Source organism: Arvicanthis niloticus, chromosome 1, assembly GCF_011762505.2.
Source record: "Arvicanthis niloticus isolate mArvNil1 chromosome 1, mArvNil1.pat.X, whole genome shotgun sequence".
NCBI classification, from domain to species: domain Eukaryota; kingdom Metazoa; phylum Chordata; class Mammalia; order Rodentia; family Muridae; genus Arvicanthis; species Arvicanthis niloticus.
In genome coordinates this window covers 2,554,163-2,579,325 of record NC_047658.1, presented here as the reverse complement: position 1 = coordinate 2,579,325, position 25,163 = coordinate 2,554,163, and the positions used below count along the sequence as shown (strand labels likewise).

At 49.9% G+C, this 25,163-nt stretch overlaps 2 protein-coding genes across 2 annotated transcripts; one reads left to right on the top strand and one right to left on the bottom strand.

Annotated features, from left to right (window-relative positions):
* Positions 1-21,099, top strand: Meiosin (meiosis initiator). Its single transcript, XM_076928634.1, has 13 exons — positions 1-127; positions 2,047-2,117; positions 8,040-8,130; positions 12,592-12,703; positions 13,831-13,953; positions 14,678-14,914; positions 15,875-15,968; positions 16,633-16,739; positions 17,177-17,332; positions 17,646-17,698; positions 18,415-18,905; positions 19,474-19,563; positions 20,417-21,099. The coding sequence occupies exons 2-13, from the start codon at positions 2,047-2,049 to the stop codon at positions 20,583-20,585; spliced, it is 1,794 nt and encodes a 597-aa protein (XP_076784749.1). The 5' UTR covers positions 1-127; the 3' UTR covers positions 20,586-21,099.
* A 140-nt stretch (positions 21,100-21,239) lies between these two features.
* Six5 (SIX homeobox 5) lies at positions 21,240-24,941 on the bottom strand. Its single transcript, XM_034490174.2, has 3 exons — positions 24,106-24,941; positions 22,533-23,323; positions 21,240-22,395 (listed from the first exon to the last, which is right to left on the bottom strand). Exons 1-3 carry the CDS (start codon positions 24,882-24,884, stop codon positions 21,806-21,808), a joined length of 2,160 nt encoding a protein of 719 aa, XP_034346065.1. The 5' UTR covers positions 24,885-24,941; the 3' UTR covers positions 21,240-21,805.
* Positions 24,942-25,163: the final 222 nt, after the last annotated feature.

Sequence of the window (25,163 nt, the reverse complement as noted above, 5' to 3'; positions counted from 1 at the left end):
CGGGACCCCGCAGGCCCCGAGAGCCGCGCGCGCGCGCGCGCCGCCGCCGGAGCCCTCCGGACTGTCGAAGCGGGAGCCCAGTGCCAAAGCAGAAGTCGAGGCTCAACGCCATTTTGCAAATCTTGAGGTGAGTCTGGTGACCAACGGGTGTGAGGCAGTGGACGCCCTGGCTCCAGCTGGCTTGAGGTGGCGGGGAGATGGTGGGGAGATTGGCGTCGTCGGAGTCGCACCTTGCGGCCAGGACCTCCTAGGGAGCTTTAGCATGGATGAGGCGCGACAGTTCGGAGTTCGGAGACAGGTTTGAGGGAAGCCAGGCTGCGCTTCTGGAAAGTTCTGAGTGGCGTTGGAGACCTGAGGTCTCCTGTTGGAGGCTCGGCTTATCTTAGTTTGGGGCTCCAGAGTTAACGTTTGGAGGTCAGAGGTCTAATTTGACAGGGTTGGGGCTTTTCAGTATCAGCGGAGACCACTGAGGCAGGAGAGTAGGCTCTGTGGTGGGGCCCAGTTTGGGTCTCTGAGAATGAATTTTAAAGCCTGGAATTGCCTTCCTACTCATTGCATATAGGTGTCAATTTAGGGTTCCAGGTCTCACTGGGATGCGTGCGTGAGATCTAAGTTTTCTAAGAAGAAAATCACAATGTAAGGACATTTTTAGAGATACTTATTGTAGGACATGAAGTGCATTTTTAAAAATTAGTTTTTCACTTTACATCCCAATATCAGCCCTCCTCTCTTCCCAGTCCCCACCCCTCTGGTAGGTTCTCCCCTATGCCCCTCCCCTTCTCTGAGAAGGGGGAGTGTCCCTTGGGTATTCCCCCCCCACCTTCCCGTACATTTTTGGGGGGCACAAGGTTTTTTGTTTTTTGCTTTTGTTTTGGTTTTGAGGTTTTGTTTGGGTTTTTTGTTTGTTTTTGTTTTGGTTTTTGGTTCTTGGTTTTTGGTTTTGAGTACCCTGGATATTCTTTTAGGATTTGGGTTTTTCAGTGTTAAGGTTTGTGGTCTGAGCTGGCTGTGGTAATTCACACGTACAATATTGTGTGACTTGGAGTCCAGCCTAGACTACGTAAACCTGAGCTAGTATAAGGCGAGACTGTGCCGGCATTAGGAGCTAGTTTGTGGTTTGTGATCTTGATATTAGGAGTAAAATCTGTTTTTTTTTTTCCCCCCAAGATAGGATTTCTCTATGTAGCCTTGGCTGTCATGGAACTCATTCCGTAGACCAGGCTGGCCTTGAACTCAGAGTTCTGTCTGTCTCTGCCTCCAGAGTGCTGAGATTAAAGGTGTGAGCTACCATATCCAGTTCTCACTTGGGATTTTTTTAAAAAAAATATTTATTTATCTTATGTACATGGTACACTATAGCTGTCTTCAGACACCAGAAGAGGGCACCAGATCCCATTACAGATGGTTGTGAGCCACCATGTGGGTGCTGGGAATTGAATTCAGGACCTCTGGAAGAGCAGTCAGTATTCTTAACTGCCGAGCCATCTCTCCAGTCCTCACTTGGGATTTTTAAAGTCAGTTTCCATCTATAAATATCATCATCTAGCTGGGTGTGGTGACACACCCCTTTAAGTCCAGCACTAGAGAGGCAGGGCCAGGTGAATCACTCTCTGTGAGTTCAAGTGCAGCTTGATCTACATAGTGAATTCTTCTAGGACAGCCAGAGCTATACAGAGAGACCCTGTTGCACACACCCACATACCCTTTTCTGGAGGTCTCAAGCCACACCTTTCAGGCTAGACAGTCTGTTTTTCAGCCTTTGGCACCCCACTATTGATATCTGAATTCTGAGATCAATGTCTGGAAACTTGCTGATTTTGACTTTAGATTCAAATTTTAGGAGCTTAAATTTACCATTTGAGATTTGTGATTTTCTATTTAGAGTTTAGGATTTTAATTTAGGTTTCTGATCCCATAGTTATGTCCTACTTTAGGAACTCTAGGTGCTTTTAAAATGTTCCATGGGGATGGGGAAGGTCATACATTATTTGGCCGATTTGCTTGGGAGTCCCAAAAGTCACTAATAATTCTTTTCCCTCTTTGCAGATGTCGGGTTCTGACAAATTCTCATGTTTCTCTGATCAGCATGGAGCTAGTTCTCCGAGTCCTACTGACAGGTAATTGTTATCTGTCTAAAGTGTAGCTCTAGCCACTCTGAAGAATAGTAACAACATAACGTTACTAAACATTGTTTCCAGACTGTTTGTTTAGTCCTTCAATTGTATCTATTAACTATTACAGCCACCAGACAAGGAAGTAGGTGGGAATATTCTGGTCATTTCCAGAGAACGTTCTGATGTGATTTCAGGCTCTAATGTGTTTTGATTTTTGTTTGTTGGTTGGTTTGTTTGTTGAGTGCTATGTATGAACCCTGGGCCTTCTGATGTCAAATGCTAAGGAACTCTTTTATCACTATACTACATTCACATCTCCCATTCTGACCTTCTTTATTTTTAAATTTTATATATGTCCATATTTTGTTTGAATGTTTATCTGTCCATGCACCATGTTTATGAAGTGCCTGTGAAGGCCAGAAGAGGGCACCAGATCCTCCTGGAATTGGAGTTGTAAAGAGTTGTGAACCACCTTTGGGTGCTGGGGTTGTAACCTGGACCCTCTGTAAAAGCAGCAAGTGCTCTTAATCACTGAGCCATCTCTCTAGGCCCTCTAATTCTGGGGTTCTTAAATGTGCTTTCTTTCTTTCTTTCTTTCTTTCTTTCTTTCTCTCTTTCTTTTCTTCTTTTCTTTCTTTCACAATGTGTATTCATTCATCCATTGAACACCAAATGTTAGGAATCTTGTGTGTGTTGTGGGTGGGGAATAGTGAAATGGCCTTTAGGGCCACATGTATGATAGGCAACCCCCTACCACTGAGCTATATCCTCAGCTATAAGAATCTAAAAGGGGGAGTCATACCGCAGATTGAGAGTTGGATTGGGCTCCTCCATCCATCCAGTTTGGACAAATTTAAAACATTCAAAGTTCATCTTGCCTTGTACTATCTTCTCCTTAATACACCCCTTCCTTCTTATCCGTTTAATAACATTACAATTAAGCACCTCCTTTGCTGTGGTCCTTTATGCAGGTACTATCTCTTTTGTTTGTTTGGTTGTTTGGTTGTTTGGTTTTTGTTTGGGGGGGGCGGTTTTTTGGTTTTTTGATTTCTTTGTGTAGCCCTGGCTGTCCTGGAACTCACTCTGTAGACCAGGCTGGCCTCAAACTCAGAAATCTGCCTGCCTCTGCCTCCCAAGTACTGGGATTAAAGGCGTGCGCCACCACTGCCCAGCAAGCAATCTCTTGTTTTCCCCTTTCTAGATGATAATTTTTCTAATAATAGACTCTTGGTTTTGATGGGTAGAAACCTAGCTAAAACTAGCTTATGTACACTAAGATACTTGCTGGATCATTTAAACAAAAATTCAGGGATACCAGGGCTTGACTGGTCCTAGGGAGGCAGGGGTTGAGTGGTGTTGCTGCCTTGACTCTACTCTTATCTCCCTTATCAAGCAGACTCCCCAGGAGAGGGCAAGATGACTCCCGGCAGCTCAGGTCCATCTCCTGCCTGCTTGATCACGCTACAGAGCCTCTTTTTTGAGCTTTTTTGAGATAAGGTTTTGCTCCATCCTGGGTTGGCTTTAAACTCATGCACTCCTCCTGCCACAGACATACTCTCAAGTGCTGGGATTACAGGTACAAACCATGCAAGTAGGTAAATACATGGGATCAGGAAGATAGCTCAGTGGACAAAGTGCTTGCCATACAAAATATGAACATAGGAATTTAATCCCCTGGGCCCACATGAAAAAGCAGGTGTTAACCCTGCAAACCTATAATCCCAGCACTAGATGAGGGTGGAGAACCGAGGAGTCTTAGGCCTTACTGGGCAGTCAATCTAGCTAAATCAATGAGCTGCAGGCTGAGAAAGAGACTCTTCAAGCATAGGATGGGGAGTGATTCAGGACAACACTGCATTTGGACCTCAGGCTTCTATACATTCTTGCATTTACACATAAACGTAAGTAATAACAGGGCCAGACAACACTTTGGAGGATTTATTTATGATATTTATCTGTTGTTTGCAGTGTTGAGAATATAATACAGGTGTTTATTTGTGCTGGGCAAGCACCAGTTTTTCTTTAAAAATAAAATCCTGGGGCTGAAAAGATAGCTCAGTGCTTGGGAATGCCTGCTGTTCTTGCAGAGGACCCAGGTTCAGTGGCTCAAAACCATTGTAACTCTAGTTCTAGGGGATTTCACTCCCTCTTCTGACCTCTGAGGGCACCAGGCATGCACATACATGCATGCAGGCAAAACATGCATATATATAAAAAAACAAAAGAATATATCTTGAGCCAGGTATAGTGATACACAACTGTAACCCCAGTACTCGGGAACTAGAGGCAGGTGGTCTCTGAGTTCAAGTTTAGTCTGGCCTACACAATGAATTCCAGGACATCCAGGGCTACACAGAGAAACCCTGTCTCAAAAATAAATAGGCTCTTGCACTTGCTCTTCTCATGCTCTCCTATGCTCTTCCCCCTCTGTCCCCTCTCTCCACTTTCCCCTCCCCTTCTCTCTCCACATGCTCATGGCCAGCCTCCTCAATCTCTATTTCTCTTTCTCTCTTTCCCTTTCTCTGTCTTTACTACCCCCTCAATTCCCCTTCCCATGCCCTAAATAAACTATTCTTTACTAAAGAAAGAAAGATGATAGATAGATAGATAGATAGATAGATAGATAGATAGATAGATAGATGAGATTTAAGGCTAGTCTCAGTTACATAGAGAAACTTGAAGCCAACCTGGGCTATCTATATAGACCCTGTCTCAAAAAAGAAAACTAGTTCAGGGTTAGCTAAGATAATAATGATAATCCTGCACTCACCAGCAGTCTCAGCTACTGGGGAGCCCAAGGCAGAAGTATCATGTGAGGCCAAGAATTTGAGGCCAACTTAGGTAGCACAGTGTGCCCAATAGCAACACACCTCAAAAATTGTCAGTGAAGAGGTAACTTGGGTTCTAGTTTATGACATTTTTCTCTTCATTCCTCCACTCTAGACTACAGTGAGTGGTCTTGGTGTGCACAAACATTTTGAGGAGGTGAACTAAGGATGCTGTCTGCTGCAGGAAGCCCTTTAAGTTCTTCCTATGGGTCTTAGAATACAGATGAAACTCTTTTGTACTGTGAGCCTGCAGGTCCCTGCTTCTCCCAGTTGTCTCCTCCACTCTTTTCTCCTTCGCTTGCTTAGCTCCCAAGCTTGGGTTTATTTTCCTTGAGTACTCCTTGCTCCTTTATGCCACAGGGCTTTCCACATGTTCCCTCTGCCTGGAGCTTTATCTGATCCTTCCCACCCCCTCTTATTCTCTAGACTAGGTTCTGGCCAGATTTAGTTCTCGTTTCTCGAGACTTCATTGGTTAGGCTGTAGTTCCAGGTAACAAGCCACTCATTTTGTAGGTCAAAGCCTGCTATTACAGCATCTATAACCAAGCAACAGCTCTCCTTTATCTTCATTAGTCAAACCTGATGGCAGTTTGACTTGTACAGTCATTCACACAGGGCCTAGGTTTAAAATGTCAAAGATGGGGTGGTTGGTAGCTAGATCAGTACAGTTCTTGGTGTGCAAGGTTGAGGACCTGAGAACGGATCTCCAGCACCCACAAGATACAAACAAATCTGAGGAGACAGAGCTAGGGTCCTTGAGATTAGGCCAGCAAATTTAGCTGTATATGTGAGTTTTAGGTTCAGTGAAAGACACTGTCTGAACAACTAACATGGAGATTGACTGAGGAGGACACCTGATGTCAACTTGTGGCATATGTGTGTGGGTGCTTATGTGTCTGTGTGCACACCTGGGTGTACACACACACACACACACACACACAGAGAGAGAGAGAGAGAGAGAGAGAGAGAGAGAGAGAGAGAGAGAGAGAGAATACAAAGAGCTAAATGATGAGTTTTAATGCTCTGATTTTTTCATCTCGAAGATTTTAATTATTAAGCAAGTAATTCCACATTTTTATTTGTAGTGTCTCCTCAAACATTACTTAGCTTAGTTACTTTATGTTGTTTAACTGTGGTTCAGGACCTTATTTCCAACTATACCCTCAGCTGCAGAAGAACTACTTGTTCTTTATGCTCTTGTCCCCAACTCCCACCACAGACTAGATGCCTGCTAACTAATTGCTGAATGAATGGGTAAGAAAGATATTTTCAGCATTTGCTTAGCTATTCTATGGCAAGGGAAGGTGGATATGGCATTATGTGTGGAGGACAACTTGCAGGAGTCAGTTCTTCCCCACTGTGTAGGTTCCAGAGATTGAACTCAGTTCAGGCTGCCCACAAGTTTCTTCACACAGTGACCGATTTCAGACTCTTGTTTGTCCCCACCCCCATTTTTGTTTCTTTTCTTTTCCTTTCTTTTCTTTTCTTTTCTTTTCTTTTTCTTTTTCTTTTTCTTTAGTGTTTGGAATAGAATCCAGTACTTCAGGCAGGCTGGGCAAATACTCTAGTGAGCCTTAGCCTTTCACTGCTGAATTCTTTGTGTTTTGTTTTGTTTTGTTTTGTTTTGTTTTGTTTTTTGGTGAGGGGGCTATTTTTTGAGACAGGGTCCCATGTAGCCTAGCTAGTTGCAAAATCCCTGTGTAATTTATGATGGCTAAACCAATCTTCCTGCTACCACCTCCCAAATGCTAGGACTACAAGGCCTACCACCATGCCCAGTCCTCACTGGTGAGTTCTAGGACCACTGAGTCATACTTCCAGTCCAGAGAGATTTTTCTAAAAATTTGGAGTTTGGTTAGGAAAATGAGTGTGCTCCCACACAGAACCCCATCTCCTCAGAGTCAGGGGCTGGAGAAACTCTTCCCCCCATGTGAGGCTCAGTACCAGGCCTGGGGAGGAGACACCGGTACATCACTGCTGAGTGGAGCTAAGCCTGCACCTGGAGCTGAAGGGTTGTTTTGGTGTGGACAGGGTAGGCCATTTTCAGGGGAGCAGGGTAAAGGGCTAGGAACTGAAGGCCCTGAGGACAGCATGAGAAGAGTTGGTGGTAATACAGGTCTAGGGCAACCACAGGAACTGTGTGATCAGTGGGGTGGTGTGCATCGTGGGAGAGGACGTCCTCATCTTTATGGCTCCACCTGGTGGGGGAAGGGTGGAGCTGTGTATGTTCTATTGTGGGTACCTCATGAATTATGCATTTGGTTGTCACAAGTCAACTCCTTTCATGCCTGTATTGAGAGGTCATTAGCAAGCACACACTGACTTTCCAGAGTGCCATAGCCCATTGGACACAGTGAGAGACTGCAGGGGCATCAAGCTCAGCCACCCTGTGTAGTGATGCTCAGTTACTATGAAGAGCCAGAAAAGAAAGGATACAATGAGCCACACAGAGGCTTTAAACTTGGCCCTCCCAGGATTACAGTGCACACTTGTAATCCCAACACTTGGAAGACTAACCCAGGAGGATTGCTGATTGAGTCCCTCTTGGGCTACATAGCAAGATCGTATCTCAAATGAAAAAAGAAAAAAAGAAAATTGCTTCATCTTAATGACATGACCTTCAAGGTGTGAAACAAGGGGGTGGCAAGGTCAGATTTATGTTGCAGGAAAGCTGCTGTCTCAGAGAACATGGATGAAGGAGGCCAGATGGGAGGCTGACATCTTTGTAAGAGTGTGAAGACAGCTATGCAGGGATTATGGGTTTAACAAAAGCTGGAGGGAGGTGGAAGATGGGCAAGATTTGGGGACTCATTGGTTCAAGGAATATAGGAAAATGGTAAGTTCTGATGATACCTGAGACCTTATCCTGCCTGTCCCAGAATCAAGGTAGAGAACAGTCTTGATATGAGACTAAAGGTTTGTTGGAAGGTGGTATACCTTAAAAGCTAGATGTGGTGGCACATGCCTGTAATGTTGGCACATGCCTGTAATGTTGGCACTTGAGAGGCCGAGTCAATATGATCAATCACCTTGTCTCCAAAGAAACTATATTTATTTCTAGATGTCTTAACCCAAATTGGCTCTTATCCCCAAACAGGAAGGATAAGAAAAACCACACGAACAAGCTTCGAGAGCTGGCCTTGCTGATCCCTGTGACCATGAAGACCAGAAACAAGAAATACACCAAGGTGCGGACTGAAGGAGAAACGGGATGAGGGTGGGGGGAAGGCAGGGGCAGGGAAGCAGGGTGTCAGAGCAGTGAGTGGGGGCCTCTCCTGGGAAATTCACACAGACCCTCTCAGTAATGGACTTGAAAATAGGGGTAGTCATGATGCTCTAAACAGGAATTTCTGGGAGTCCATGATCCCATGGGGGATTCTTTTTTTAGAAGCTAAGTTCCTCACTCAGGGTCAGCAAGTGCTTTACCATTAAACTATACCCCCAGCCCTGTGGGGTTCTTTCAGGATAAGAAGTGGCTTGGGTAGAGCAGGGACTGGAGATAGTTCAGTCAACTAGTTATGAAAGCATGGGTACCTGAGTTCCCATCCCAGAACCCACAGAAAGCCATGTGTCATGAGGTAGGTAGGTGCTTGTACTGGTTAGACAATCTAGCCTAAATTTGCCAGCAAGCTCAGGTCACATTGAGAGAACCTGTTTCTGTTTCAAAACTAAAACAAACCCACAGTTTGTTTTGTCTCCAAACCCCTGAGGAATGACACTGAAGCTGACCTCTGACCTCTACATGTATGTGCACACCCACATGAGCATGCACGTACACACACAGAAAGAGGCAAAGGGAACTGGGAGTGGAAAAAGTAGAAGCAGAGGTCACACAGCAGAGCTGGAGACCTCACAGCTGCAGCTGGAGACTCTTCTGTCTTTTTCAGCCCAGGGTTTCTCAGTTAAAAACAGCAAAGATGGGGGCTGGAGAGGTGGCTCAGCGGTTAAGAGCACTGATTGCTCTTCTGGAGGTCCTGAGTTCAAATCCCAGCAACCACATGGTGGGTCACAACCATCTGAAATGAGATCTGATGCCCTCTTCTGGTGTGTCTAAAGACAGCTCCAGTGTACTCATATAAATAAAATAAATCTTAAAAAAAAAAAAAAAAAAAAAAAAAAAAACAGCGGGGGCTGGAGAGATGGCTCAGTGGTTAAGGGCACTGACTGCTCTTCCAGAGGTCCTGAGTTCAAGTCCCAGTAACCATATGGTGGCTCACAACCATCTGTAATGGGATTAGATGCCCTCTTCTGGTGTGTCTGAAGCTACAGTGTATTCATATAAATAAAATAAATATTAAAAAAAAAAAAACAGCAAAGATAACTCCTGATCCTAAGAACTTGGCCTGTGCAAGGTTCTAGAGGAAAGATTAAAAAAAAAAGTGTGGCCTACTGGTACATGTACTTTATTCTAGCATCCAGGAAGCTGAGGCAGGAGAATTGCAAGGCCTGGGCTACAGAGTGAATTTAAAACAGTGTGGGCAACTTATCTATTTATTTATTTATTTATTTTTGGTTTTTTGAGACAGGGTTTCTCTGTGTAGCACTGGCTGTCCTGGAACTCACTCTGTAGACCAGGCTGGCCTCGAACTCAGAAATCCGCCTGCCTCTGCCTCTGCCTCCCAAGTGCTGGGATTAAAGGTGTGCGCCACAACCACCCGGCGTGTGGGCAACTTTTTAAGCCTTATTCTAAAATAAAATATAAACAGAGGACTGGGGATGGTAGTTCAGTGATAGAGCACTTGCCTTGGGCACACGAGACCCTGGGTTCAGAGAGACAAGGTCTTTCTCTCTTTCTCTCTTTCTCTCAGGAGAGAGCACATTATCTTTTCCTTTGGCAACTTTCAAAGGCCTCACATTCCTTGAAAACCACCAACAAGTCTCTTCTACTCTATTCTCATGGTCTTTTCCCCCTTTGACCCCTCTGCTTCCCTCTTGCTTACAAAGACCATCATGATTACCTTGAGCTCATGTGGATAACATAAGTAATCTCTCCATCTCCAGGTCCTTAGCTCAGTGACATCTGTAAAGTTCCCTTACCATATAAGGCAGCCTAAGGTAGCCTATTCATAGGCATGGGACTAGGATGTGGCTGCCTTTGGAACTGTGATGCTGACTATGGGGAAAATTTCCATGTCCTCAAGCACTTGTATATTTGGTATGTATAGGTGATGTCATAGGATCCTGGGAAGCCAAAGAAGAGAAGGACAGAGTTCCTGCCCTCAAGGAATGAGTCTGCATTTCATAATTGACAAGATGTTCACCTCCTTTGGAATTATCTCTAGACCTATCTAGGGAGGCAGAATCTCTGAGGCAGGCGAATCTCTGAGTTCAAGGCCAGCCTGGTCTACAGTGAGTTTCAGGACAGACAGGGTTATGTAATAGAGCTGTCTCAAAAAAAATTAAAAAGAAAAAGAATTGCTCTTGTTTTTAAGACAGGATTTCTCTGTGTAGTTCTGGCTGGAACTCAGAGATCTGTTTGCTTCTGCCTCCTACTTCTGGGATTAAAGTTGTACATTCCACACCTGGCAACATGTTCACTTAAAAATTATATCTATTTATTTTATGTGTAAAAATGTTTGCCTGAATGCACGCATGTACACCATGTGCATGCCTGGTGCCTGTAAAGGTCAGAAGAGGGTATCAGATCCCCTGGAATTAGAGTTACAGGGAGTTAGGAACCCCATGTCAGTGCTGGGAACTGCTCTTAACTGCTGAACTGACTTTTCAGCCCTGGACATGCTCACCTTTTAGTTTAAGAAACTCATGAAGAAGGCTGGATGTGGTGGTGCACACCTTTAATTCCAATAGTCAAAGGCAGAGGCAGGTGGTTCTTCTTGAGATCAATGCTATCCTGGTCTACATAGACAGCCAGAGCTATATAGTAAGATCCTGTTCAAAGACAATACAACAACAAAAATCCATGCATTTAAAAACAAAACAAAAAGGAAGAAATTCCTGAAGGAACAGATTGTTCGTAAATACCCAAGGGGAAGTGGAAAGGAGGGATGTGGTCAGAGTGAGAGTAAGAATGAGAAAGAATGCATCATTCCAAAGGCCTGTGCCTTCAATCATCCAGTCACTCTGTGTTCAGCATATCTGTTGACCAAAATCTCTCTGTTGTGACAGTTTTAAGACCTATCATAACTTGAGATGGTCTCTGGAGTTACACCTTCCAGTTGTAGCTGCCAGGTCATGTTCCTAAAGCATCAAGACTGAGCCTTCTAGCTGGGTATGGAGCTCATGTCTGTAATTCCATCCCTTGGGAGGCTGAAGCAGGAGAATCACCAGTTACAGGCCAGCCTGAGGTACACAGTAAGACACTTTCTCAAAACCAAACCAAACCAAACCAAACAACCAGAAGCAGTCTTCTATTTTGAAATCAGTGATGGGAATCTAACCACCTTTGCATCAAACAATTGTATGTATCTCTTCACAGCCACAGAGGCTTCATTGTAACTGAGTTCCGAGCCTGGTGTTAGATATGCCGATGTAAGAAAGACAACTGCTCCGTGCTCCTGACATCTTTCTTCTCTTTCAATTTCTTAAGACCCCCTTGAAGATAATCTCATTCAAACATTGACTAAGCCTTTAAAAAAATTATGTGTGTGTTTGTGTTCAGGAGGTGTCAAGAGGTATTCTCTTTCAGTCTGTCTTTTGACACTCTTTATATGGGGTCTTGGTATGTAGCCAGTATTGTCCTAGAATTTACAATTCTCCTGTGTCAGCTTCTTGAGTACCTGTTTACAGGTGTGCTATAAAAATGACTAGCTGGTAATTTGGAATGATTTTTGAGTTATTTAGTGTCTGCTGTCCTTGGCGGACTGTGTGTTCGTGAAGGCACATTGCCTGTACTGCTTTTAGCTTTGTGTCTCTAGTAGCTCAGGAAGTATTTAGTGGTAGTTGGGGTAGATGATGTCTGACCACTAGCTAGGAGCACCCTGTTGAGTGCTGTGAGAAATCTGCTTCCTTAGAAGCCCCTAGCGGAGACACCTCAACATCCTCTGCCTTTGAAATGCAGAAATGAGTTAGCTAAAGTCATGATTCAACTAGCTCAAGCTCAAAGGGAGAGAACGACATGGAAACAGATAACAAAACAAAGGGGCAAATGTGGAGGTGAAAGAAGTCCAGGGTGTTTCAGAGTGCTGGGATATGGAAGCTGATCCAGCCTGGGTCAAAAGTCAGAAGAGGAGGAGTGGGAAGGTGAGGGGGTTTATGGGAAGAAGAGGAGGGCCAGACAGGGAATTAAGTATAAGCAAAAGGCCAGAAGCCGAACAGTATATGCTAATAACTGGGACCAGGAGGCTAGCAATCCTGATCTCCAGCTCTGCCTCCTTAGTTCTCCAAACCCCATTGTGTTCAGCCTGTCTTCAGCTGGCTCTCTTAGACAAGCTAGGGACTAGACAGCAGAATAGATGAAGCTCTGCCAGATGCTGCATTGCTGGTTATGTGTGGAGAGTGGGGTTTGAGACCTCCCGTCTCTGTTCCCCAAGAGCCTCACACTGTCCTGGGCCCTGACCCTTGTGCAGTCCAAGGTCTTACAGTATGCGTCCTAGGCTGGCTTCCAACTCATGATCCTGTCACCTTGCCTCTGGAGGAGCTGGGATGACAGGTGGGCAATGTGTCCCACTCTCAACCCTGTCTCTGTACAGAAGGAGATCCTGCTGCGTGTCCTGCACTACATCCAGTACCTCCAGAGAAACATTGACATGGCCAAGGCCTTGCTCAAGCTCCACAGCAGCAATGGCAAAGGTGGATTTGTGGGTAAGCAGTTCCACCTCCAATGCCTTTATACCACATTTTCCTGACTGTCAGGGAAACCAATGGGCAATCTCCCCTTCCTGGGGAAGGGGACTACATCAGAGAGGTGTACAGGAGAGAGGTGTTGCAGGAGAGCCAGACGTAATGGTTCACACCGGTTACTCCAGCATTCAGAGGCTGTGACAGGAAGATTGCTTTGAGTTCAAGGTCAGCCTAGGCTACACAATGAGTTCCAGCCCAGTCTAACGTATAGAGCAAGACCCAGTCTCAATGAAGCAAAGCAAAATACAGACACTGTGTTTTGGAGTTTGGAGGAGGAAGCCTGAAAGTATGGCTTTCAGGACAGCGTAAGGGAACCCTGCCCGACTGCAGAACCACTCTGAGCAAGAGCATGTGGGTATGAGGAAATGTAGGGCGTTTATGGACAGGCAAGCAGCAGATGTTACTAGAGGAGATGTTGCACTGGGTTGATGCATGCCCTTCCCCAGCCAGATCCTGATTCAGTCTGCTGTAACCATAGCCTCTCAGGCTTCAGTCCTGAAATCTGTAATCTGGGACCCCACCAGCACTTTTCTTCTGTGTATGTCACGGGAATCAGAGATGTTAATACAAACAATATGGGGGCTGCAGCACACAGCTACCCAGCACTGTACAGTGACCGGTATGAAACACTCAAGACAGGAAGAGGCTGCAGGCACAGAGGCTAGAGCAGAGAGATGAGGTCTGTAGGGCAAAGCAGAGGGGTGGACACAAGAAGTATTAGAAGATTCAACCAGGGAACATTCTGCATACTAATTTGCTTTTGCTTTTATTTTTCCCTTATTTTATTTTATTTTATTTTATTTTATTTTATTTTATTTTATTTTATTTTATTTTATTTTTGAGGCAGAGTCCTACTATATAGCCCAGACTGGTGTCAAACTTGCAGTAACCTTTCTGTCTTAGCCCTTTAAGTGCCGCCTGCCCTATCCTTTGACTTCTTGGCTGTGCAGCAATAGACCTCAGTTTCCTTGTTGGTGAAGTCTGCCTGAAAACCTTCCCTCCCACCCAGGGTAGGAAAGCCTTGTCTGGGAGGAGAAGGATATGCAAGACCAGGAGTGGGGTCTGATCTGTGTCCTCTCCACTCCCAGGGCCGGGTCGGAACCCATCCGCTGGCCAGACACGGCGGCGACACTCTACCCCCTCCAGCTCTCAGAAGTCAAGCCTTTGGAACACCTCTTTGAAACCTCAAAAGAAGTTTACCCAAGTGTCAGGTATATGTGGTCTTTGGAAGCACAGGGAATGGCTGTTATAGAGTAGACTCCTTCTCTAGAAACACACTGGGTCAGACCTGGCCAATCTATACCTGAGTCCACTCCCAGGCCTTCATGAGCTTTCATTTCTTCCTCATTGGGACAGGCAGCAGTCCAGTCCCTCTCAAAGTTACAGGAAAGCCTGAGCAGATTCTGCCAAGCAGCTTGTATCAGAAGCACTAATGAGGCCCAAGTAGGATGCTGCTGCCATCATTTCTTTTCTTTGAGCTAGGGGGTAGGGAGGCAGGGTGGTAGCAAGATCAGGGTGTAGAGGTTGAGAGTCCTGGTTCTAGCCCAGCCTCACCCCACCCTGGCTTCCCAACCCCTTGAGGCCCTCAGTGCTCACACCTGTAAAATGGGGCTATGGCCTACCTAACCACTGGTCTCTAGTCACAACTGTACACTGCAATTATTTGAGGTGCTTAGAAACTCCTAAGTGTTTGGAAGTGGCTTGGTGTGGCATGTCACACCAGCTGCATTTTTCTGTTAAAGCTCAGAGTTATGTGCACAGAGTTGGCTCAGTGAGCTCTATGTGATGATCTGGGCAAACGTGCCAGGATGCTGGAGTGCCAGGACAAGCAATGCTCTGTAATGTGTCATCCCAGAGCAGAATTCCCTGGCTGATCCAAATTCTGAGGCATTGCAGTGCTACCAAGCCCCCTGACTCCTGTCTCTATTCTCTCAGAGCGCCCAGCCTGGCCCTATAAGCCTCGATGCTCTCTAGCTCTGGACCAGGCTGAAAATCCTATCACCGTACACCCAGGCCTAAAGGAAGAAAATGAGGAAGGTGCCACCTATCCGGAAGACCTCAGCTCTAGCACCTACCCCACAACTGAACCGTCCGTGTCTGAAGTCGGTGGACAAGGGGCCCAGCTGGTGTTCTTGGACATGGCTCAGAACATTGTTGCCTATGACATCACAAGTTAGTGCCTTTCCTTAGAAGGAAGTCCCTTTTTTATTTGCATGTGTCCTTTCTCTACCCCCAATTGTGTGTACATGTGTGTATTTGTGCTGTCTTACAGACTCTGCTCTGAACAGGCTTATCACCTAGGCATGCCTCACCATATGAGATGACACTGCCTCTCACATCATGGGGCTTTCATTCCCAGCTTTCCTTTCTTGTATTAGACTCTGTAAGAGAGGGACAAGATTGGGGTCACCTTTGTGTATACACCTCAGGTCTCAAATCTTGCAATGGGGGGCTTCTTTGAAGAAGCCAGACTGTCCCTTGTCCCTGTCACTGTATCAGAGGAGAGAAGGGGTTGAAATGCCCCAAAAGAACAGGAGAGCAGGCAGAAATATAAGTCCTGGCCTCGAACTTGCTCTAAGGCTGCCAAATGCCCAGTCATGCCTTCCAGTTGTTCATGCATTCCCCCCTCCCCCAGGCCAGGTCATGAGCTATTGGTGCTTGTGACACCGTAGTGACTAAATTCTCATTCCAGTGATGGAATTGCCCACTTTTCCAGAGCCATCCAGACTTGATGGGTGGTGCTAGAATGCCCTGGTCCCAGAAGAGGCATCATCTTCCTGCTAGCTATGTGACTTGGGGCTAAACATGCCATTTCACATGACAGTGACTGGGCTAACCCATCATCCTAATGGTGCTGTACATCAGTAAAAGACTTACAGGGATGGGGACAGGGCCAGGACTCTTGTGTGCCATCATGAGATCTTGTTGTCATGTCATTGTTATTCCATGTTAAAGATCTGATCTGCCAGCAGCTCTGATAGAGGTATGAGTCAGTGTTGGGGTGACTCATGCACTCCAGCTTCACCCAGGCACCGGGCCTGCTTCCTTTCCTTCCCCTCCCCCTGTCTTAGAGCCCTGGAATCTGGCCCATATTCAGGCATAGTTACCTTACTCTGACACCCCCTCCTCCAGGTGATCATGCTGTAGAAGTCCAGGATGGAGAGCCTAATGCCGACATCAAGGTTCAGAGGTCATATTTCCTCACCAGGGCACAGCCCTGCGTCAGGTAAGGAAACCCCAGGGTGCCAATAAAAGTGGACTATGAGAAATGGCTTTATATTCTCTGCCAGAGCTCCGTGAGTGGCACTATGGGCCCAACTGCATGCTGGCTGGTGCAGGCTCCCAGGAAGGTGTGGCTTCCCGCCTTCTAAACTGGTGGTTGTCACTGCTGATGTTCCATGCTTCTCCTTCCCTCCTAACCTGTTCTCATCCACTGAGTGCGTCTCTAATACAGACTTTGACGGATCAGTGGGACTTGAAAGTTCCTGACCCAAGGTAGAGCCCAAACCTCTTCCTTGCCATTGGAGAATGTGACCCTGTCTCACCATGTCAGCCTTCTCTTGCTTTTACCACCAACCTTCCACTAAACAGCCTAAATGTTTTCCAGTCCCCACACAACCTGCTCTGAGCTTGCTGCCCTTGTCCCTCTACTTAGAGTACCTGCCTCTCTGCTTTACTTGGGAAACTACCCTCTCTCCTACTTGCCCTCTTGTCTTCCCTGGAATCTCCCTCCAGCTTCCTTCTGTTACCAGCATCTGTTTACCAGCTCATTTTCCACACCAGACTTGAAGCTCCTTGGGGGTAGAAGCCTAGTTGATTGAATTCCCTTAGTTTCATGCAGTTAGCCACGTGAGCTCAGTCCAGGGCTCTGTGTCTTCCTCTGATTCCAATTCTTGCAGGCAGAAGCTATTCTTGTGTACTTCCAGTGAGGCAGATAAAGAAGCCCCAGACACTGACCCCTGGCTTCCTGTTTGGACCTCCGAGGACAGCCCCAATGGTGATTACAAGTCCTCCTCCTGTAGGATTTGACCCTTCTGAACTTTCCTCACCAGAGGATTTCTATGGCAGGAAAAGCAGGAAGAAGGCTGGGGATCTGCTAAGCACAGGGTTGGAAAATACTATGCCTAGCATCATTTTGCCCCTGGTTGCTATGCCAGGCATTGCTAATCAATCCCTGCTTTTCCTTGAGTCTGCCACTGCAGAACCTTTTAAACACGGAGCTATGGGTCACTACAGTCCATCTGCTGGCCCTAGTACACTGTGATGATTTTTCCTTTTCTGTTGATGTGTTGCCAGGCAATGTGCCTTTTAATTTCCTATACCACCTCAACTCCAAATGGCAGTCTCTTTTCTCCAGTGTCTGACACTATCTCCTCAAAGCTTGCTGCTGCATTGGGGGGTAACCATATACCTGAGTGCCATGATCCTTTGCAGGGAGCCCACTGGCTTTGGGGTCTTCCCAGATCAATACCTGGCATGTGGCAAACTACCTGAATGAGATCTTAGGAGTCAGCTCTTCCCTCTTCAGCTCCCCAAGCAAAATCCTGCCGGATCATGTCCTGGAGGACGGCACCTACTTTCTGACTGAAGGTGGGCTACCAGAGTGGGAGGAGCTTCATTCATTCATAAAACATGGTGACACCTTCCAAAAATATTTGGGCCTGAGTTGAACCCAATGGATTCCCAGAGGGGCTTGAGGGGCCTACAGCTCCTCACATCACAGGGACTACTAGGCCATGTAGTGAGGGGAGGCTCCAAAAAGCTGTCACTCTGCCTTCAGCTGGCCTATGAGTGAGACTTGGACACAGGCTAGGAGATTCCAAAGGGGAGATTGTGGAAAAGCAGGGCAGGGGCTATCCAAGTGCCGTCAGAAAGCCTAGTCCTGCCAGTGCTCTGCTCACAGGTCTCTTGGAGTCTTCACCTGCTGCCTGTGAAGTGGAGGATGCACAAGAGAAGGTAGGCCTGTCTTCCTGGCTTGTCCCCTCACTGTGTATCCCACACCTTCGTCTTTCCCAGAGTTACCACCTCTGTTCTCACCATCCACCTTTGAGCTTACTGTTGCCCCTGAGGAGCCTAGGAAAGGCCTGACTAAAGTCACAGCTGCTCCTCAAGCAGGGTGGGGTGGGTGTGGTGGGGGCAGGGAGCATGGGGGGGGGGGTTCTCTCACCTTCCATGGTTTACTCAGTGTCTGTGTGTTTGATACAGGGTTTCTTGGATCCCAGGCTGGCATCAAACTCTCAATCCTCCTGCCTCAGCCTTCTGAGAGCTTGGATTACAGGAGTGTACCATTTTAGCTGGGCAGATATGTTTCAATTCTCTGAGCGTGGCGTTTACTCACAGTGGGTAGTTGCACCTTAGACTTCATGGTGCCTGAAACTCATAAAGACAGAATCCACTGGTGTCATCCAGCTTTGTTTTGGCTTCCAGCTTAGCCATAGGAGGGAGTGAGAGGGAGAACTAATCAGCGGGCGCTGGTGCTGAGGCTGTGCAGATGGGAGGGGCACCTGTGTCTTCTAGCTAAGGCTCTCTGCTCTAGTCCCAGTTTCCTAATTGATGCCACAAGGCCCTTGCTTGGGACATTGGAGCTAAGGTTCCTGAGTTTCCAGGGGTGTGGAGACAGACGAGGGTGTCTAACCTAATTGTTTCTAATGTCCTGCATATCCTGTTGTCAGTGTCTTCTTCCTCCTCATCTGATCCAAGAAGTCTCCTCTGAAGGCGCCACAGACCCACCTAACTTCCAGTCCTCTGTCTCCCTGGATCACTGCTACCTGTCGCTGAGTGAGAACGTCAAGGTGCTGTCCAACTGTGGCTCCAGCTCAGAGTCCACAGACACAGAGTCCCTGTGGGGACAGGAGGAGGTGAGAGGGGTGGCCACCTACCCAAGGAGGACAGGGGTCTTCTACCTTGCTCAGCTTTCTGTCCTGCAGCAGGTCAACCCTGAGGGATTGCAGACCTCAAGTGATGAGGAGAGAGACTACACATGGACTCCTACCCGGCGGTCTTCTGGCCTGCCAGTAGCCAGCAAAAAGATCAAGAAGGTCCAGGCAAGCCAGGGCCCTATAAAGCCCAAAGACAGCAGGAAAGCCAGCCCTAGCCAGGTGAAGAAGAAGTGTGTTAATGGCTTCATCATGTTCTGCAGGATGAACAGGAAGCAGTATATCCGGTGGGTGAGGGTGCCCAGGTTTTTAAAGGTATAAAGGGCTTATCATCCCCATGTACATCCCAAGACCATGTGGCCCCACCCCTGAGCCTTCCCATGCTATGCAGCAGACCCAGTGCCAACTTGAGACATCAGGGGAAAGGAGATTAATTGGCCTTTGTCACCTTCAAGAAAACTGCCATCAGGAGGGGTTGAATCTGGGCTGAGTCAGTCCTGCCTCTCTTGAGCTGTCGCCTGCATGCTAGACCACACCGGTAGCAGTCCTGCCAGATGCCCTAGACGTCTCATTTCTGTGGGGTTGACTTAGGTCAGGTGCCAGCCCCTGGACCTGTTGCTGTAGGATGAGACCAGCAACAGGAGCTGGTTGCCTTCACTGGAAGAGCGGGTTTGGGGGTGGGGGTGTGCTGGAGCCTGTGGAGTGATGGCTGCAGGTCATTTATGCTTTGGGGGACGTATGTGTGCCTTCCTTGCATCAGTTTAGAGTGTAACAGGGTACTGGAAAGCTGGTGGGAGAGGAACAATGACTAAGGATCATGGTCTGGCCATTGTGACGTCCTCCTTCCTGTACCAGAGCCTGTCCTGGAACTGCATCCACAGCTGCCACCAAGGATCTGGCTCAACTGTGGCGAGGGATGACTCTGGAGGAAAAGAAACCATACTGGTGAGAAGTGCCTTCTAGGAGGCATGGGAAGACCATGGGCCCCAACCTGTGACCCTCATCCCTCACTCAGAACCTCATGACTTTGCTAACAGGTTGGGGCTTAGCTGGGCTGAGGACTTGTGAAACAAATTCCTTTTACTTTGTATATATGTGGCACATGCATGCAGAGGCCAGGACAGGGCATCAGATTGCCTGTCTTTTGCTTTTTCCCTCATTGCCTTGAAGCAAGGCCTCCAGTGGAATGGGAGACTGGCCTTTACAGCCAGATGACTAGACAGTGAGTTCTGGGCTCCACCTGCCTTTGCTCCCAGTGCTCCAAAGCAGGTGCACACAGACAGGCCAGTGTGTGCATGGGTACCGGTGACTCAAACTCACAGCCCAGGGCACACGTTCTTATTCACTGAGCATCTCCACAGGCCCCAGGTCACAAGTTTTACAACTTGGAAGGTTACAGGTAAAGTGCCATCTGCAGTGGTAAGCATGAGCTTTCCCGAGTCTTGGACCTGCTGCCTTCACTTCTGCTTTGTCACACAGAACATCTCAGCTATTTTCCTGTTGCTTGGCCTCTTATATATCTTGACTTACTCATCCTTCCCAAATTCTGACCCCTCCATCAGCATCAAGGGCTCACCCTTGCTCATTTTCAGAAGAGCCAACCCCCTCAGAGCTGTGTGGTGAGCACCTGGCAGGGTCCAGTCTAGGTTATTAGCCCCCTGGAGGCCCAAGGAGAGACTGGCCCCAGTGGGAACAGAGAGTTCTGGCTCCCTCAAGTCCAAGATTGGTCAGTGCTGGGGGCAGAGAACTAGTGGGGTAACCTAGGAGCCGCGTGTGAGGAACTTCCATCTGTCCCCAGCATTAAGGCACGTAGGTTCAGCCGCCAGCACAACCGCATTGTGAAGCAGGAGAGCTCCAGCAGTGAGGACGACGATGGGGAGACCCCTAAGCCCTTCTACCAGCTGCTGGCCGAGAAGGCCCAGGTGTCTTTGGGCCTCACCTCAGTGCCCACCCCTTACAGCCAGTGAGAGGGGCAGCCCCTGCTGGGCTCTGCACCTGCCTAGCTCCCAGGTCCTCAGACCCACTGCTGTGGGCCCCTGCCCAGTCCCCCAGCTTTAGCACCAGAGAGGAAATGTATTCACTGGCCCAAGGCTCTGCCTTGTTTCCAGCCCCAACCTTCAGCCCGTCCTACATCTGTTCTTATAGGATGGGTGCCCTAGATGAAATGCAGACCTTCCCTCTGCCCCTGAACCTCATGGTCTCAACCCCGATCCCCTGCACCCTTCCCTGCTCTATGTAAGATGAAGTGAAACCCTTTTTACCAACAGAGGGAGAAGGAATGTTGGTTGTGTCCAGGATCTCTTGGCCATGCATGGGCTTTCCATATATCAAATCCAGAAGCCTTTTACTTTTTGAAAACCCCACAGAACCTACAGGTCTGAACTCAAACCCTTTACCTCAGAAATTCAGTCTTGGGATGTAGTGACCCATGTTTATAATTCCAACATTCAGGAAGCTGAGGCAGGGAGATGAGATCTGAGACCAGCCTGGGCTAGAATATGATCCTCATCTCAGAAAGAACCCAAACAAGAAAAACAAGCCACAGCCTCTGGCTGGGCTTTGTCCCCAGTTCTCTCTTGGGTAGGTTGTTTGGCAGGTAACCCTTACCCTCAATAGCTCTGTTGTCTGTTAACTTGACTTTAATTGAAATGGAGGCATAACATGTCCTAGAAAAATAAAGATTTACAATACAAACTAGAGAAAGGAGCCAGGGTTGCCCCAGGGGACAGGGGAATCTTTGGTCTGGGGCTGGATCCTGGGGCTCAAGTCCAGGGAAGCAGGGGAAGGGCCTCTGCACCCATGATGCCCTCCTCAACAGCAAGGGCTGTCTCTGGGCCACCCTGGTCTCAGGAAAATCTGGGAACTGGGTATCAGTGGGGCTGTTTATAGTGTTATAGAGAGGGTGCCAGCTAGAAACCAGCCACTTGGCAGGGCTTTCTCACACTAGTGCTAGGTAGAGGAGGCCAAAGCCCAAGTCAAGACCCCTAGTGCCCACACACACTGGGCAGGCAGAGCAAGGAGAGGGCTGTAACAACATCTGCCATCAGGAGAGGGACAGTGCCCTGACCTGTGGTAGTCCCTCTGGCTCCTCCAGGGCTTGTAGCTCATCCAGGTGGGAGGGCTGTAGTGTGGGACTTCACCTAGCACCTTGACACCATTGTCAGGAGAAATGGTTATATCCAGGCAGTCACAGTTCCAAGGGCTCCTCCACAGGCACCGACTGTAGCTGGGTCAGGACCTTGGCCTCGGCTTCTAGCCCCTCATCAACATCAGTCCCCGCTGTGGCCCCCAAGAGCAGCCCCTGGGGGTCGGGGTCTGGCAGCCTCAGCACAGTGTGGGTGGCCTGTGTCCCCAGCCCCTCTATTCCTGTGCTCAGTTCCAGCCCTGCTGGCCAGACAGGCACAGCTGCAGGTGACAGCATCAGACCCTCGGGTAGGGGTGCTGGGAAGCTGGAAAGCAGGCCAGAGGAGTCTGGGGAGAAAGGCAGGCTGGTGGCAGAGGTAACAGCAGGAGCAGGTGGCAGTGGCTGAGTAGAGATTGACCCCAGAGTGTGACCCTCTGGGAGGGTGGGGCTGGGGCCCACTGGGAGGGCTCCTTCGGGCACTGTGATAGCTGTCTCTTGCTTCAAGGGCAGGGCTAGACTGGGGGCAGGAGGCAGGACCTGGGAGACGAGCATGCTGGTGGGGAAGGTGGCAGTGAGGATGATCTTGCCCTGCTGCACAGCTACCCCAGTGACAATGGGGCTGCCAGACACAGGGTTGGCCAGGAGGAAGTTTCCTGTAGAGAAAAGAGGTGGAGTGGAAGATGCTGTCTGGCAGGCAGAGGTGCCAGTAGGCTTAACCCCAAGAGACGTGCCAGGGATGAAACACCTGCTCCCCAAGCCCACTCAGATCCCAAGAAAGCAGGAAGGGTACCTGGAGCAGTGGACGGGGGAAGCTGCAGCGCAGTCACTCCCACACTAGAGTTTATCAGGTGCACATTGGTAGGCCCCGCCGTAGCTGCCACCTTCACAGGACTGCCTGGCCCAGCTGCCAACAGCTGGAGTGGCCCCACAGCCTGAGGCAGGGTCACCACCTGAGAGGTGGGCACCACCTGGGGCAAGTTCAGCAGTGGGGAGGTGGGGCTCAGGCCTGTTGGGTACCCAGAAGAAGGGGAGAGTGGCACAACCTGAGGAGCAGCCACAGCAGGCCCAGCTCCCGGGGTCAGAGGGAAGGTGGAGGCAGGTGGGGGACCTGGGACTACTTGGGGCAGGGTTCCTGGGATTTCCTCTCCAGTAGTCCCGTGAACCCCTTTGGTCTCAGGGGTCTCTGACTGAGCCTCATCCAGTCGAACCTCTCCTGTCTGAGGGTCCAGGACCAGAGAAGTCTTGGCCTCACTGACCCCTTGGGGACTGGGCTGTGGTTGAGGGGCACCCCCTCCTCCTGTGAGCAGCAGGGGCCCCAAGCTGGAGCCCTCTCCTAGGGCCAAGCTATTGATGATGACTGGGCTGCCGTTGAGGAGCACTGCTGGGGGGCTGCTGGCGGCCAGGAAGCTCCCATTCACTAGGATCGAGGAGGAGGCAGGGCATGTCGCTGGAGGGGTGGCCCCTGCCAGGAAGACGGAACTCTGGGTGGGGGCCTCAGCAGCCACAGAGGCCACACCCCTCTCCAGGTCCTCTGGACTGCGGCTGGACTCATCCTCCGTAGTGGGGTTCCCATCAGACTCGCTGGAAGGAGAAACGGGTTAAGTCTTTTTAGGCCCGAAGGCTTAATCGCCCTAGGGGCAGAGGCAACCCGAGCTCCGATGAACTGTTTTACCCGTCAAAGAACCCGCACAGACCCCGGGGCCTCTACAAGTCCTGCTGGGGTTGACAGCACGGCGGGAATGCTAAGCTGGAGGAAAGCTTTCCCGTTGCCTTGGCCTGCAGCCGAGCACCCGGGCTGTCCCAAGTCCCCTGGGTCGGCAGGCGCGTGGCTGCCGAGTGAGGCAGCAGCTTTTACTCCAGTTCTTCCCCCCAGGCGTCACAGTCCAGAGCTACAGGCCTGCCGCGGAGGTGGGAGGGGAAGGGCTTGAGTTACAGGGAAACCGGAGCCGGAGAAGGTTCACGTTTCACAACAAAGACAAGCGACAGACCACGCTGTTTGGGCTGGAGGGGGCGTGGGGGTGGGTGTAAATAATGGTCACGGAGGGGCCAGGTTGCAGGGGCCCCCAAAGCGGATCCCTACCGGGGTGCCTTAGACAAAGGCCCCCTTCCTCTTACCACCGCCCCTCCAGGGATACCTCACTTTTCCTACTGCTCCCCCCACCCCCATTCCTGGCACTGCAGTCCCAACTTAGAAGCAGCTGCAACAAACTCTGCCCGAGGGGCAGTAATGCCCAGAGAACCCAGGGTGTGCCTGGTCTCTCCACGCTCAGCCTATGCACTCGCCGCTGCCGCCGAGGAGGGGTGTGAAGGGTCACTCGCGCAGACTCCAGCGGCCACCGAGGAAGGAGGGTCGGTCCCCTCACCTTTTGCAGGGCGCTCCACCGCCGGTCCCAGTACGGTCGCGCTGTCGCCGGTTCTTGAACCAGTTGCTGACCTGTGTAAGCGAGAGGCCGGTGAGCGTGGCCAGGCGGCGCTTCTCGTCTGGCGTGGGATAGCGGTTGCCGCGATAGCAGGCCTTGAGCGCCGCTCGCGAGCGCTCCTTGAAGCAATAGACGGTCTCCTCGCCATCCCAGATGGTCTTGGGCAGAGGGAACTTCTTGCGCAGCCGGTATTTGTCCACCGCGCCCAGCGCACGGCCACGGGCCCGCTCGGCCTCGTGGTAGCGAGCGCGCAGGTAGAGGTCCTGCAGGAAGGCGTGGTGGGCGGCTGGGAAAGGGCGGCTCTCGAGGAGCTGGTAGAGCTCGGCGTATTCACCCCGCTGGAAGGCCACTAAGGCCCGCGCGCGCAGCACCGGATCGCTGCCACGTAGGCGCTCGGCCGGGGGCAGCGCGCCCAGGAAGCGGCTCAAGCGGCCGGCGTGGCCCGCCTGCAGCAGCGCCTCGCACACGCATGCCACCTGCTCGGGTGAGAAGCGAAGGCCAGTGGGCGCCTCGGTCACGGTCTCCCGGGGAGACCCCGGGCCGCTCGGGGACCCAGAGTCCGCCGCCGCCGCATCTCCCGCCCCGGCCGCCGCCGCCTCCCCCTCGGCTGCCTGCAGAGTCTGCAGAAGCTGGCGCGCTTCCTCCTCCTCCTCCTCGGTCGCCGCCACCGCCTCCCCCTGAGCCGCCGGCCCCGCGCTCGGCTCTGCAGGCGAGGTAGCCATGTTTGGCAACTTTGGGAAGTTCCTCCCTCCTCTGCCGCCTCCTGCGGGCTTCCCCAGCCCCCTCCCCGCCCAGCCCTCCTCCCCTGCCCCCGTCCCCTCGCGGTCTTCTGGCCCCCTCCCAAAGACTAGACCCAGCTCTGCACTCAGGTCCGTCCCTGTCCCTGTGTGTCCGCCCCCCTCCCCGGCGTCGGGATTCTTTGTTTTCTCTCGGTCTCTGGCCGCGCTTTCGGCCTCCCCTCGGGTGTGCCTCTGACTCAGGGCCTCAGTTTCCCTAGCAGA